Source organism: Amblyomma mixtum, chromosome 5 (genome assembly GCF_055824585.1).
Source record: "Amblyomma mixtum isolate Tamu chromosome 5, ASM5582458v1, whole genome shotgun sequence".
Classification (NCBI taxonomy): Eukaryota; Metazoa; Arthropoda; class Arachnida; order Ixodida; family Ixodidae; genus Amblyomma; species Amblyomma mixtum.
Window position 1 is genome coordinate 193,387,484 of NC_143016.1, and position 16,060 is coordinate 193,403,543.

Below are 16,060 nucleotides of genomic sequence, written 5' to 3' on the forward strand. Positions count from 1 at the left end.
GCTGTTCTGCTGATCCTGCCCCTCGTGTAGTTCCTGGACGTCTCCTTCGAGTCCGTCAGTATGTTGAGAGATCGGCCCGTTCTGTAGCCTTCTGCTGCCGCCAGCGCAACGGCAATCTCTTCGGCCTCCGCTGCGCCGGAGACCTTTGCCGTGGCACACGTGATCATGTTTCCTGCCTTGTTTACCACTACCGTCGCGGCTACGCGTTCTCTCTCGCGCGGTTATACGGCAGCGTGCGTGTATACGGTGTTGTCTAACTGGGCTAGCGTTCTCTCCACGTACACGGCCCTCGCTTTTCGTCTGTTTTCGTGCATATTGGGGTCCACGTTTTTCGGCAATAGTCCCACGTTAATGGTTTTCCTAAGGTGGTCCGGTACGTCCGCGTATCTGTCTACCAGTCCGCTCGTGTCCCGACCCAACCTTCTTAGGAGCGCTCGTCCCGTGGGGGTGCCTCTGAGTCCCGTGGTTTGCGTTCCCAGCAGAGCTTCGGCGAGCTCGCTGAAGGTGTTGCTGATGCCTAGCTGGAGCAACTTTTCGTTCGACGTGTTCTTGGGTAGGTGCAGAGCAGTCCTGTACGCCTTCCTGAGAATGATGTCGGCTTGCTCTCTTTCCGCCTTGGTCGTCGCGTGGTACGGCAGGGAGTACGTGACTCGGCTGACAATTAGGCTGTTAACTAGCTTGAGAGTGAACAACCAGCGCCGTGGCCACCTCAGTCGCAAAAGAAAAAATAAAGACAAGGCATGTACGCACTTTGTGACACCGGTGCACCCGTGGAAGTGTTTTGCTATGCAGGTTTATGTGTTCTGCTCTTTATTTCATTGCAAACAGGGCTTGTCGAATGCAGTGGAAGTGTGGGGCGTGGCACGTAACCCAGGGAACCAATCCGTTGGTGTGGCCATTCTCGGAATGTACAATTTTTTTCAGTGAAACAAATGTCCTTTTTACACTATGTATATGTGAGAGAGTATTATGTGCCTTAAGGAAATTGGAGGGCGGGCCACCCGGTTCTTGGCGAATCGTATTAGGAATTTGCCATGACTGGCCGCTGCCAAGTGTGGGCCGGGCCCATAGGTCTTTAAAACTGGGCCCCGAAGCCTGGCAAAAGGGTTCTGGACTACGGTCAATTGTCATGCATCCGCGGCTATGCCGAGTAGGGGCCACCCCTCGTGTTAGCCAGTTCCATGTTGTTGTGCTCACTGCTCAACTTGTTGTAAATATGTAAATTCGTGTACATAAAGCATACGTTTATATCCCCTGCAAGTCCTATGTTGTTGGCTAACACTGTCGACGAGAAAGTCTCTGACGGGGCGCCTCCGGTGCAAAGAACGCCTTCAGCCTTCGCGTCAACAAGCCGTCTCCGACAAGGGTACCACTGGTGCAAGGAAGCTAAAAGAACCTGAAACTTCACTCCAGCATTCATTATTCTGTAGAACTGCAGATTGGGCTAGTTGGTGTAGATTCATAGTGATGGTTCAGCAGCGCAAACACACACAGACCAAGAAAGAGACAAGAGACATAGTCAAGAAGTGTCTTCTGGCGGGCTAGTTAGTGCTTTTCGTTCAGGGTTAAACTGCGCGAAGAAAACACTGACAGAGACAGAAAAACACGTACACACACTGAGCGCAGATACTTCCAACTTTTATTCGAAAAACGCTACGGGCATTACCTTTTATACGCTCTAAACAACCACCACATGACACAGCCGGGATAAAAACCGATAAGTATTCACAGTAACGTCTGCATGATGCGCCGACCCGCCAGAGCGCCAATCTAAACAGAGCGCCAGAGCGCCAATCTACACAGCGCAGAAAATGTGCCTTGTCTCTTTCTTGGTCTGTGTGCGTTTGCGCTGTTGAACCATCACTATGAATTCATTATTCGTCGGCCACAACATCAACTGGGCACAGGCACGTGCGGTCGCCAAACAGAAAGACAAGAAATCACGGCTCTATCTTGAGTGGCTGATTATTCAAACCACAACGCATACTATCAATCCCAAAGTCGGGTATTTGTCACCTATCTATGCGAGATGCCTGGGATCGTATATACGCCGTGTGCAGGGGCACCACCACTACGTTTCGCCTCGTTGTGAACAAGGCTGCCGTGTAAGAGCCGAAACGTCGTTCCATCATTATTTTTGGTGGGTAAAAAAAAATTGGTAAGTTGGTTTTTGAGGAAAGGAAATGGCGCCGTATCTGTGTCACATATCTCGGCGACTTACTAATATTATGTATCACCCCGACCAGACGGGATTCTGTCAGACCCTGGACTACAAGTAAGGAAAGGGTTTTTTCTATGTGCTACACAATTCATTGCACCCAGTGTAACTAGTGCTTGTGCTCTGTTTTTGTGTTGCGATATTTTAATGCGCTAGCAAGTCTATGGAAGCGGAAATGAGGACCGCCGTAACGCGTGGCTTAAAGGGCAACTGCAGCACTTTTTTTGAGAATTTCGAGATATTCAAGCATTGAAATCTATATAGGCTGTAGGTAAAGCATGCCAAGTGTTGTTGCACTAGCATTTAAAATCGTGACTTAATCGAGGATTGAATTTTGCGCTTTTCCTCAACGCACCAGAGGAGGGCAGGGAAACTCAGCGGGACGTCACGGAAGGTGTGGTTTCAAATTACCGCTGTCGTTAGCCACACCCTGCCCTGACTCGTTAGACGCTGCCAAACAACTCTCGGCAGGGTTTGCCTTCAGTGGCGTTGGTTTTTTTTCCTTCAAAGCAGGCGTTTATGCGTTGAAAATGTACCGATGCCTTCGAGACGTCATCATGCGCCACCCACTTAGCGTTGTGCCCTGCGGAGAAGCTTGAAGGCCGTCCGGATTTTAATCGGCGATTACTCCACTATTTCAAGGGCTAGCCCGTAAAGACTTCGCACGCTTTACCTTCAAGTTTCGCACATTCGACCCTCTTAAGCTCGTTGATTTCTAAAACCTATGCAGTTTCCCTTTAACGAACTTTAGCATGACACCTTGAATACAATAAATCTAAGTATGCCATCTCAGGTATAACGAACCTAAGTGCACCACCTCGGATACAATAAGCTTTCATGTGTTACCTCGAAAATAACAAACCTAAGTATGCCATCTCGGGTATAACGAACCTAAGTGCACCACCTCGGATACAATAAGCTTTCATGTGTTACCTCGAAAATAACAAACCTAAGTATGCCATTTTGGATAAAACGAACTTCGTGTGTTGACCTCGGATTTAACGAATTTCAAGAAATGCTTCGGCGCGGCAGATAAGGACAAAACGTAGAATAACACCACAGAGCGCCAACTAACAACTGATTTTATTGAAACCCGCGTCAACGAATATATGCTTTGCGCTCTCATCAACGACGAAAGAAAAAAGGTAACGTGCAGTGAAGACAGCATTAGGCACAAAATGATCAGCACCCATGGCACGTGTGACACACGCGAACATCGTCATGCCCCAAATCTAATCATTCCGATAGGAATTCTAATTCTCTCTTGAGAAGCGTCACAGATGGATTGCTCACGCATGTGTTTGTCCCCGAGCGAAGGATGACTGCTGCGTCAAAAATTTCTCTTTGAAGCTTGTCTTTTTATTTCGCTGGTGTTATTCTACGTTTTGTCATTGTTTGCCGCGCCGAAGCATTTCTTGAAATATGTATGACCAACTGGTGTACAAAACAACCCTTCTCAGATTTAACGAACTTTAGTGTATCATCCTAGTACATGCAAACGCATTTAAGTGAGCCACCTAGGTTTGCCTCAGAGTTTTAATTGGAAGTAATAATAGCTATTGGCAGATAACATTTTGTTTTCATTAACGTGGAGCTAGTGCAGTTCACTACAGTACCAAGCTTAAAGCACGCAGCAGGCTCATTGTGCACTGCACAGTGAAAGTTTGATGTGTGAAGAAGGCGCTCCTATTTCGCTGAACAAATGCGAACAAAATTCGCGTCATAAAAAATGGGTGCCAGACGTCGCATTATAGGCGTCTTATTGATGCTTAGGAAGTTTTTGCTGTAGCCTATTTCTCGTCAGCTTATTTAGCGACGCCTTCGAGACTGGTCCAGCTTCATCCTCTCACTCGGACATGAGACGAGCTGTACTATTACCGATTTAGGAAGTCTGAGAGATGAAAATGAATTTCCCCCTAACGTGTGTCAGCCGGATATTTCCATTCGGATAGTTGCACTAAAGACGTCTCATTTTGAGCCCCGCTCTTTGGGGTCTCTTTACAGCTGTTCTCACAATTCCGCAGCGCTGTTGCGGGAGGCATGCTCACCACAGCACGTAGGTGTGGTATAGGAGCGCCATCGCTTGACACGAGTGCGCCAGCAGCGGCAACAGGTCCGCGCTGAGCGGAGGCATGGCCGGCCCGGTGACAGAGGTGAAGGCAAGGCTCCACTCGACGGCGTGGTAGGCCACGTCCAGGGCAAACAGATGCTTCCGCTCTGGCGCCGCTCCGTGGCGGTGCCTGCGAGCCATGATGGGTTGGATCCGTTTGCTGTCCAGTGCTTGGGACGGACCATCTGCCCACTTGAGAGAAATCAGCGCCTTCTTTGCGGCGCACCGGCGCTCCACCAAGTGTTATGGTCATGTATTTTCACTAGATGCAGCCTCAGATGAGACTATCGCCAGAGGAATACAAAGGGGATGCAAATTAAAAAATGACATTCGCGAGTACGAATCCCTTTCTGCGTTCTTGTCATGTGTAGGAATAACTGCAGATTTAGACAGACATGTGACCTGCGCTAAATCAGAGTGGTGTCGCGTTAGTTCCACGTGCACCCTAAAAGAGGGTTAAGTAATCGTGAAATGCTCAAGCTGGATAGATTTTCGCCAAACTTATCCTTGACTTGATCAAAATGAGCTTAAGCAATTGTATGTTTCTAGGCTTGATTTGTCTTTAACAAAAGCTAGCATCTCGTTCCCTCCGAATTCTCACTGTGAGATTCACACTGCGGTACTGTGACTCCGCTCTTTACAAACTCTCTCTTCAGTGAGAATGCCGTCCTCTGCCTCTATTCACCGCAAAAGGAAGGCACCAGGAGGCGGCGCTTCAGCACTCACGTCATGATGCGAAAGTGGAACTGGAATAGGAAGAACTTCGCCAGCGGCGCCCAGGGAGAGTGCGGCTCCCTCACAGTGAACGTGAGGAACGTGAAGAATGCCTGGGCAGCGTGAAACAGCTCGTCCAGGTCGCGCATCAAGAACGTCATCATGAACACCAGGCCGAAGCTATCCCTGCGCAGAAAAAGGGGGCATGGGAAAGTTATACCCTTAACTCACACACTAACGATTCTTTTAGGGGTTTACGTCATCAGTCTGTATCGTAGGCTACCACGTAGGATGCCCAAGCTGCCAGGGTTGTTCGACCACATGAACATGTTGATCAAGCTTACGTCCACCTGAGGAGCCCTCTCACCAGAGTGCAGGTCGGAAATCGAGCCTGCGGTTACTACGGACTGTGAGGTTCTTCTTAACGCTGCTGTCCCGCCAGGTGTTCGAGAGGTGCCCAGTTCGACGGCCGTCATCACCGGCTGTACCAGGAGTTTTTCATTTGGTGCAAGCTTTCCCATGGCCTGGTGGCCGGCTTCTCTGGGGCTAAGGCTTCATAGCCTTAAAGGAACCCTGAAAGGCTGTTTGCCAAGGTTAGCAAAAGCGCATGAGATATCGATCACTTGTCACCGCAGCGCAAAAATTGTTAAGCGAACTTCATCAACACCGAAGAATTCGCCGATTAAAAATTATGTTCCTCCTCTCCTCCACCTACTACACTCAGCTCATACAACTCATACACACGAGGCCCGCTCCGAAAAAAAAAAAGAAAAGACGGGGCGATGCTCCACCCATGAATACGTCAAGCAATGGCGCTCGGCTTGTTTACTTCCGGTGGTCGCCGCCCATTTTCCCGCGCGTGAGTTTCGTCGTTCAGCTGAGTGCGATTCACTGCGGCGCGCCGTTGCGTACGGTGTCGCAACATCCGATCGCAGCTCGTCGCCTGCGTCCAACGGCTCGCTAGATGTGAACGATGAGACGCGCGCGGCAAACGCAACGACGGGAAGCGGGAGTCAATGCGAGCGCGGAGAGCGGCATCGTCATGATGACGTACAGCGCGCTCCTCAGGGCGCTCGGGCCGAGCCACGCCGGGCCGGCCTGGCAGCCTTGATGCTGGCCGCCGGCGACTGAAAAACGCGCTAGTATTGTTTCTTCAAGTTCATAGCTAGCCCAGAGATTGATGCATGTCAAAAATTCATCATTTCTGACGTTCGTTGGCCAATACCCAGTTCCTGGTAAAAATGATGACGACGACACAAAAATTTCGTCCCATAGCCGCTTTTGTGCTGCTGCAACTTGGTGCGGTTCGTCTGCCGTTGCAAGCTACGTTGCTGAAGGCGTCGTGGAAATCGAACATATCTTCCATTATGGGACGAATTCGCTGTAAAGCGATGTGAAGAGTACGCCTTTTATTATAGCGCAGGCAACTTCCGAAGCGGCGTCAGCTGCGGCTTCGATGCGAAACCAGTTAGGCCTAGCGACGACTAGGGCAGCCTGGCACCAGCGCAGTTCACCGCCCGGCGTTGCCGCAGGTGGTGTCGTTGCCGAAAGATCCACTCTTGGACAGGCATGTTGCCGTTGCTGAAATCTAGGAAGCATCCTCTCTGGTACCATGGCTTTTTTCTATTTTCTTGTGCGAACGTCAAGTACCCCAAGCACGCCGGCCGGCCGGCCAGCCTGGATCACGCCTGCGGTCGTCATAAAAAGGAGCTAAAGAGTGTTCTTGTCGTAAATAATAAACACTGGGATAAGACATGTGCAAAAATGTGTTATTTTTGAGGAACGCTGACCAATTCTGAGCTGCTGGTAGAGGTAACAACCGTGATAGGAGTAAATTTCTTGCCACAACCGCCTCGCAGCTGCCGCTGGCCCGACGTGGGGTCCGGCTCGCCTGGCCCCCGCTAGCTCCGCTGCTGAAAGTGTCGCGGAAATTGACCGTCCGACTATTTTATTGCGAGATGATGCTGCTGACAGTACAGCGATATGTAGAGTAGGCCTTTTGTTATAGCGCAGGCGACTTCCGAAGCGCCGGGCCGCTGTGGCTTTGATGCGAAACAGGCTATAGGCCTAGTGACGACCACGGCAGCCAGGCAGCAGCAGAGCTCGTCGCTCGGAGAGCCCGCGAGCGGTGCCGTTGCCGAAAGCTCCCAACATAAGCAGGCGTGCTTTGTCGCTGCTCGAGTATAGCTGGCAGTCTTTCCGATAGCAAGACGATCTTGCCTTTTCTTGTGATATTTGTACCATCCCAAGCAGCGCTCAGGCACTGCTGCACGGCGGTGAAGTGCGACACCTTTTGTGGGCGGAGCTTAGGTAGAGCGGCGCAACGATACTTACCGCTCTGTGTGTCCGTTGTTTGCGGTGGGGCGGCAGTTCGCAAGCGACGATTGGTGCGGCGCGCCGGCCAAGTTTTCGCACATGTGTCATGTGTCCTCTGCTTTAGTCTAGCTTCTCGAACGGCATGGATCCGGAGCTCGAAGCGCGGCTGCTTGCAGCCACCGCTTAGATGGGCTTCGAGCCTTATCAGTACACGCCGTACCGAGACCCACAGGACGGCGACAGTGACGACAGCAGCGGCTCGTCGGCGTAGCTAGGAACCTCACAAAGGCGGGCGCAAAGATTTGACGAGCACGGGTGATTTTGTGAGCAGACGGATTTCCTTCTCCACCGGAAGTACTGCATTAGTTTCAAGAAATGCGCTGGATTCTTTCCTCTGTATATGTGTGTTTAAAAAAAAAAACAATAAGCAATTAATAAAAAGTATTTCAAGGAACATCAGTGCTATGTTGCAGTTGAATTATTGCAAACATTGCGCGCGACGTCAGTGGGCAGAGTCGCCCAGTCCATGGCCAAGGCTGCCTAGTTTACGTCACTTGGCAGGGGTGGCTAAAAACTCCCCGTGAGGTGTGGCCCTAATCGTCTGTGAGCGGCAAGTTTTAAAAATTGTTTGTAAATTATTGGTTCCAGTCCCAGCTTTTTGAATCGGACTAGGATACTCACAGAGATCACCTCAACAGAGCTGTTACAATAGAATATGATTGTAGAAACTATTTCAGGGTCCCTTTAAGTTATACGCGGGCTTCGTGAAACGTCGATTTTGTCTTTGCTCTCAAATATGGGAGTTTTACACTTGGGGAAACGTATTTCACCTCGCTTACGGCGGAATAGCTCAATAGCCGTGGCGCTCATTGGCAAAGCTAGCCTTGCTACGTTAAAATAAAAACATCAATATCATCTGTGGCTTCGAAATGATCTGTCGCAACTGACTTTGGAGACATTGCGAGGTTGCTCCGCATTGTTGCGTGATTGAGAACACCGCAGCTGCATAAAAAAACATGCAGGTCTTATATTCTGACCAACCAGACCTGTCACTTTGAAAGCCATGAGACAGTACACGGCAATGTTGCAACAAGGTTCGCCAGTATAGCAAGATACAATCAAACAGTCAGTCAACAAAATCATCAAACTTTCTAAATACAGAAAGAGCTAGTAGGCATCTCAAAAATGTCTAGGAAAAAAATACTTGACATCTAAAAGAAGTTTCACATAAGCAGTTTTTTAAACCCAAATGTTCACAAGCCATCCATAGCTGTGCTAACACTAAGTCTGTAGATGACTTGATAACTTCAGTAAAGATGTTAATTCTTTCCTTCTTCACACCTCGGTGCCTTCGAAGTGCTCGATTATTGGACGTTGGCGTCGTAGCAGAGGGCCAGACGATGGACGGACGATGACACACAGGCGAAGTGAGAAACTGGACTTTTATAATATAAGAGTTAATTGCACAGAAACAAATACACAAACATAAGAAACTGGGGCTACGCACTTAGGTACCAAAGATGTTACAAAACTATGCTCGAGCTCCGAGCTTGCCGAAAACAGGGGCCTGTCTACATCGTCGCGCAAAGACTGACTTAGGACCGCGTAACATGTTGAAACACGCTCTTAAATAACTTAGATGTAAATTTTCATAAACTGGTGAGGGCGTTGGTAGAGAGGAGGTGTCGCAGCACGCGTAACGTCTCCCTCCCCGTCTCTTCTCGAGAGCGCGGGGGAGGAGGTCCTGGCCCGAGCGCTGGGACGCGCTTGCAGGCGCGCACGCCTTCTGGAATGCGCGGTTCCTTTTCTCTTCTGTTTTTCGGCGTGCGCTCAGGAAACTCCTTAAAAGTTCGGAAGTGGAAGTTCTCGTGTCTTGTCCTGCTGCGGCATGCACTACTTTCCCGGTAAGTCCAAGTTCGTGCAGCCGCGCACGCATCTCTAGACCGCGTTCGTACGGTTGTGCACACAACAGAGTTCGTAAAATCCTTTCTTGTCCTCTTCAAGGACGAAGCTAGTGAGAGAGCAGGCCGTCGGCTGGGGAGCACCGAAAAGCGTCTGGAGCTCTTCGCGCACAGTGGAGCGGATCAGCTCGCGGAGAAGATTAGCGTTAGCCCCGAAGGTAGAAAACGGCTCTGTATCCGAAGCGTCGAGTACCGGCTTGTCGTAGGTACTGTAGAAGCTTGCGCAAGTTGGTGTGACGTTATTTTTCGCAGCGCAAGGGGAAAGGACGAGAAAAGTTCACAGACACGGAGCTGAACTTACAACTGGTTTTTTGGGGCGATTTTCACTTATTATATACAGTGGCAACCAATCTCGCGTGAAAAAAACAGATACACAAAATGTCCAGATTGAAAGTTCCTGTGCAAGGGCTACAGTGACACAGGACCATCTGCGCACTTCTTTCTACTGCCATCAAGAAAACGCAGTTCTTTTGCAGACAGAGCTATTGAGGCAACGCTTACGCATTCATCTTTGAATATTGGCCCCGCCGCGGTGGCTCAGTGGTTACGGCGCTCGGCTGCTGGCCCGAAAGACGCGGGTTCGATCCCAGCCGCGGCGGCCGAATTTCGATGAAGGCGAAATTCTAGAGGCCCGGGTACTGTGCGATGTCAGTGCACGTTAAAGAACCCCAGGTGGTCGAAATTTCCGGAGCCCTTCACTGCGGCGTCCCTCATAGCCTGAGTCGCTTTGAGACGTTAAACCCCAATAAACCTCGATCCCGGCCACGGCAGCCGGATTTCGATGAAGGCGAAATTCTAGAGGCCCGTGTGCTGTGCGATGTCAGTGCACGTTAAAGAACCCCAGGTGGTCGAAATTTCCGGAGCCCTTCACTAAGGCGTCCCTTATAACCTGCCGCCATGGTGGCTCAGTGGCTATGGTGCTCGGCTGCTTACCCAAAAGACGCGGGTTCGATCCCGGCTGCGGCGGCTAGAATTTCTTTGGAGGAGAAATTCTAGAGGCCCGTGTACTGTGCGATGTCAGTGCACGTTAAAGAACCCCAGGTGGTCGAAATTTCCGGAGCCCTCCACTACGGCGTCTCTCATAGCCTTAGTCGCTTTGGGACGTTAAACCCCATGAACCAAACCAAACCCTTATAGCCTGAGTTGCTTCGGCACGTTACACCCCAATAAACCAAACCAAACTATCTTTGAATCTATTGATTTCATGGGCTTCAATGATTTCACGGGTTATTTCTTTTCTATTATCTGAGAGCACGCGGCACTCACTGAAAATTGGATAACACGGCACTTTCTTGTTCTTTTTTATTGCGTAAGCAATACTGCGCCAGGTTTCGAGCCGTCGCGTAGCTCCCGGCGTTGACCTTGAAAAGCGTTGCTTCGGCCGCGCTCTGCCGGATGGGAGCGCCGCCGGCGCGCCGCGCGGCAGCAGCGCCGAGCAGTTCGCTCTGTTAAAAAAAAAAAAAAAAACTGCGTCGAGGCTGAGAACCGAACCAAGGCCTTTGGCATTTGAAGCGCAGACGCTACTCTGCCACGAAGGCTCAGGGTTTGAGCATGAATAAAGGCTCATCTAGTGAGTGCATGGCTCTCATAAATAGAATTAACGAAATAAAGGAATAAAAATAAGAAAAAACTAAATACAAAAAAGAAAACAAAAAATGCAATAAAACAAAATAAAATATGAAAAATAGTGCACTAGGAAACGCTTTCGCCTTGCATCGATGGCATTCGAATGATATCGGTTATGCAATTAGTCGAATTTCTAGTCAGACCACATAAATAGAAAGCTTGATAGTTTGGAATGAACAAAGGCGCGTCTAGTGAATACGGTGTCTTCGTTCACTCCCATCTTCTTCTCTACCCGTTACGGCGATGTTCAGGTGTCCACCGAGATATGCCAGGCACATACATTTCCTTTCCTCAAAACCCAATTTACCGACGAGCAAAGCGTACAGCCGAACGGGCAATGGCGTTCTGTGCACTCCTTGGCAGCGTAGCGGAATGGTCACGTGACCAAACATGGCGGCGCCCATGCTCCCGCGCTGTTAAGCGTCATAAATGCGCACGCCTTGGTGTGAATGCTTTGTTATGCACTCCTATAAATGGAAGTCACAGCGACCGTAAGAAGCGAGAAAGATACAACGTGCACAAGAGACGCCAGAACAGCGTGAAGAATGTCTTGCAAAGCGTCGTGCTAAGGATGCAGCTCGGCGACAATGTTCTACATCTCAATGTGGTTCCACGTCATCGCTCACCGATGAATCTCAACACCTGACTGCTGAGGAACGCCGCAGTCCTACCAGGTGAAGGCAACGCGCCGAAGAATCGCCGGAAGAACGCGCACACCATTGCTTAAGCAGTTAACCCGGTTTAACTAGAGCTAAACCACTGTCAATTTTGCTTTCTTCTGTGCAGTCTCTGCAATGAAAGCCAAGGTGACCGAATGCGTTGCTCACGTTGTTGTTATGTTCCCGCAACCGGTCGTTGAGGCACCGACCAGTATGTCCCGTGTAATGCTTGCCACATGATAGCGGAAACCTGTACACAGCACTGTCGCTACATGGTACAAAGCCTACTACGGAAAGGACTACGGAATTCTAATGGCAGTGCACGCTGCCGCAGCTTCGAGGCAGAACTAAGAAGACGCATCAGGAAAGCTACAACCCGGTCCACACCTATGGTGAAGTGTCCTTGCCTGAACAAGTACAAGGCGTCCTTAGACAGGGGCCAAAGTTCGCCGTGGAACGCAGGCAGTTGGCACCGGCACTTCTCACGATGGTGAAGCCGAAATGATGAGGCAGGTGTGTGCAGAAAGGCATTTGGAAACCCTAGCCAACTGTATAAAGGAAAGCAAGGGGTCATGCTTGAAAATATTTTTCACAGCAAAAACGCACAAGCTGGATTGCCCTTTTCGAGCAATAGTCACTGAGGATGGCACATGGCAAAAGTCTGTCGCGTTATTCTTTCGAGACAAGCTGAAACTCTTGCCCATTGACGACCCTTTTCAGGTGGAGTGCTAACTAGGGGTGTGCGAATATTCGAAATTTTCGAATATAATTCGAATATTAAGTTTTTAGTATTCGTATTCGATCCTCCTCTCCATCTCTCCTCTCCATCTCCACCTCCTCTTCATCTATTATTGATCACGTATTAACAAATATACCGACTGGGATACGCGCTGGGGTTTACAGCGAACCCATTTCCGATCACCTTCCACTTTTTGTTACTGTCGACACTGATATAAAACCAGAGCGTGAGAGCAAGAAGTATGTATCTAAAATAGATTATGCACTACTGCATGAAAATCTATTGGCCGTCGACCCTAGTCTAATATACCATGATGATGTTGATACAGAATTTAGTAACCTAATAGACATGCTCTCTCAAATGGTTACTAAGTGCAGCAGAATTATTAGTGTTCGCTCTTACGAAGTGCCACTATGCCCTTGGATGACTGAGCCAATCCTGGCCGTTCTAAAAGAAAAGGATACGTGGTACCGCAAGTGGAGGCAACACAAAGATAATGTTTACTATCTAAATCAATTTAAGAGCCTGCGCAGTAGATCCGTGTCGATGATGAGGGCACGTAAAAAAGCATATTACACGCGTCTCGTTGAACAGGCTTCCGGCAATACACATAAGGTCTGGAAAATAATAAATGAAGTCGCTGGCAAACCCAGTTTGCGCCGGGTTCTTCCGGAGAGAATAGATCGCAATACTACAGAAATATTCAATTCCTTTTTCACCAATATCGGCCCGTCATTAGCTGCTCAACTTCCTGAATCGCAACAACAATATATTGCATCCAGTCCAGTTCTCAATACTTTTGGAATGTTTGAGATCGAACCCGATGAAATTACATCCATTATTCTCAGCTTACCTGGTAATAAATCTGCCGGACTGGATGGAATTTACCCACGCTTGCTTAAGGACAACATTGATATCTTGGTACCCATATTATGCAGACTTTTTAATCATTCATTAAAATGTGCAAAATACCCCTCCGTACTAAAGATTGCCAAAGTTGTCCCGGTATACAAGGATGGAGACCGATCCAACCCGTCAAGCTACAGACCCATTTCTGTCCTAAGTGTTATTAATAATATTTACGAAAAGATTCTATCTAACAATATTTGCAAATTTTTAGAAAAGTATAACTTACTCTGTCAACAGCAACATGGATTTCGAAAACACTATTCAACGGCATCTGCAGTCCTAAGTTTGACTCAGTTAATTAATACAGCATTACATGATAACAAACTGGCCGCCGTTGTATTTGTTGATTTAAAGAAAGCGTTTGATACCGTCGATCACGCTATTATGCTCAACAAGTTAAACCATTATGGATTCCGCGGTGAAGTCTACCGCTTACTTTCCAGTTACATTGAAAACCGTCAACAAGCTGTAATTATGAATAACATTATATCATGCCTTAAATATTTAAAGACAGGGGTTGCTCAAGGATCTGTTTTAGGGCCCATGTTATTTTCATTATATTTGAATGACTTGCCGAAGGTCCTAAGTTGCTCGGATATTTTAATGTATGCAGATGACACTGCGATCATAGTTACAGCTGACAACCATGAGGATCTAGAAGCAAAAACAAACACTGAATTGGAAAAAATTTCAAGCTGGTTTTTTACCAACAAGCTAACAATTAATTCAAGCAAAACCAAATATATAGTATTTAGCTCAAGAGGAAAAGTCATCCATAGCAACCAAATTAACATTTTTATTAATGGCCACTCACTTGAACGAACACACTCATTTAAGTATCTTGGAGTCATTCTAGATGAACATCTTCACTGGAAAAATCAGATTAACGCCGTCTGTTCGAAGTTGGCCTCAGGCTGTTACGCCTTACTACAGGCCCGCGATTGTTTTAACACACAAACACTGCGTACCCTTTATTTTGCACTTATTAATAGTCATTTAACATACTGTATAGAATCATGGGGTTTGACATACAATACTTACCTTGATCCTATCCGGCGATTACAAAAAGGGGCTATGCGAATTGTAACACAAAGCAAGTATACCGAGCCAAGTAAACCACTTTTCCAGTTATTAAATATCCTTCCTTTTGACCTTTTGCGCTCTTTAAAGATAGCGGTGTGTGTCAACAACATAGTCAAATATAATCAACCTTTCAATGCCTCCCTGTTTCGCTCATCTTCTCGACTCACAAGAAACCTTACACATAGTAACTTTAATCTACCACCGAATTATAACGTTTACAGCGAAAGATTAGTGCAGTTTTCAGGAGCCAAGGTTTGGAATGCTTTACCCCCAGAAATAAAACAGTCTCATGAAACAAATAGAGCATTGCGAACATACTTTATGAGCCTTATTTGACATATGTGACAATTGTCTTCGGTTTGTGTCTGTTGTACCATGTTGTTCATGAAAGATATTTTTTTTTTCCTTCTGCTGTAAAATGCACATTACTTTATTTTTCCCTTGTTGTATGATGTATTTGGGTCTTTCGCCGTGATTTTGTGCTATTCATTTTTCACAAGTGCTGTGTCATTGCCTTGATATATTTTGTTTCTGAACCCCACACTAGCCTCTGGCTATGGGTTCAGTCAGTGTTTTGGTAATTTGTGTGGCAAAAGTAGAAATAAAATGAATGAATGAATGAATGAATGAAGTCCAAGTATTCATGTTTTTTCGAATATTCGACCCGACGCCAATATTCGTATCTAGCCGAATATCCTATTGCGAGCACCGGCGTTCATTTCGGTCCGCAAGTCCTATCGACAGAGACATAACAACATGGCGGCGCCCACAGCAATGCTGACAATGCGTAACGTTGGGCCATGCAGTAGCTGACTGCACTGGTGAGCTTCTTTGTGGCTATACCTGCGAAGCTGGTATAGTCAGAGCTGTGCACGAAATACCTCGCAATACAAGCCAGTTCAGTGCCAAATGAGAGGGCATTTTCTGTGGCTGTAGAAGTCGTTTCAGCTAGAAGGGAACTACTTCTGCCTGACCATGTGGAGCAGCCGGTTTTCCTTCACGACAACTTTTTATGTTCATCCCAGCAACGCGCTTTTGTGCTTATGGCAAGCTAGCCTTGATCAATGCTGTGTACTAGCCATCTTCTCTGATATTCACACTCTTCTAAGAACAATGTTCGATACTTTGATACTTTTTGTGTAGCCACACACACCTTTTGTGCTCATTTCATCCCTGATAGTTGAACTGTGATGTTCTTGGGAGCTCAAATAAATGTTTTGTAGTGGCTAAATGCGTCTGTCCTTGATTATTCGATATTCGATTCGATATTCAAAACCAAGTATTCGTATTCGATTCGTATTCAAAAAATTTGATATTCGCACACCCCTAGTGCTAACCAATTGACGACTTCTTGCAAGAAAACTCAGGGAAAGGCTTCTCGGCCTGTTATATCGATATAAAGGATTTATATTATTCCCTTCCGCAAACGAAATTGCTGGGATGCGTTGAAAAATGCATTGATTCCATTGCTTCGGTAGCTTTCCAGAATTCTGCAGGCATTAGCAATAGCAACTTCTTGGAACTCCTTACTTTTTTCCTTAACTCGACGTTTTCCACCTGGAATGAATATGTTTACCTTCAGAGAAATGGTGTTTGCATTGGTTCATGCCTAGCTTCAGTACTAAGTGAAATTTATCTTGCGCACCATGACAGGCTCCTTGACAGTCAACTGGACGAAAGCGTGGCTCGTGTTTTTAGATTTGTCGCTGGTTTTTTTAGTTTTGA

The 16,060-nt window shown here is 47.5% G+C and overlaps 1 protein-coding gene across 1 annotated transcript in view; it reads right to left on the bottom strand.

Moving 5' to 3' along the window:
• The window catches only part of LOC149345304 (uncharacterized), a 144,385-nt gene that overhangs the window by 69,696 nt on the left and 58,629 nt on the right, over positions 1-16,060 (bottom strand). Inside the window, exons 2-3 of the mRNA XM_089542745.1 lie at positions 5,055-5,228; positions 4,267-4,458 (exon numbers count right to left, since the gene is read on the bottom strand). Coding sequence (XP_089398871.1) covers positions 4,267-4,458; positions 5,055-5,228 — 366 coding nt within the window. The remainder of the gene's footprint in view (positions 1-4,266; positions 4,459-5,054; positions 5,229-16,060) is intronic.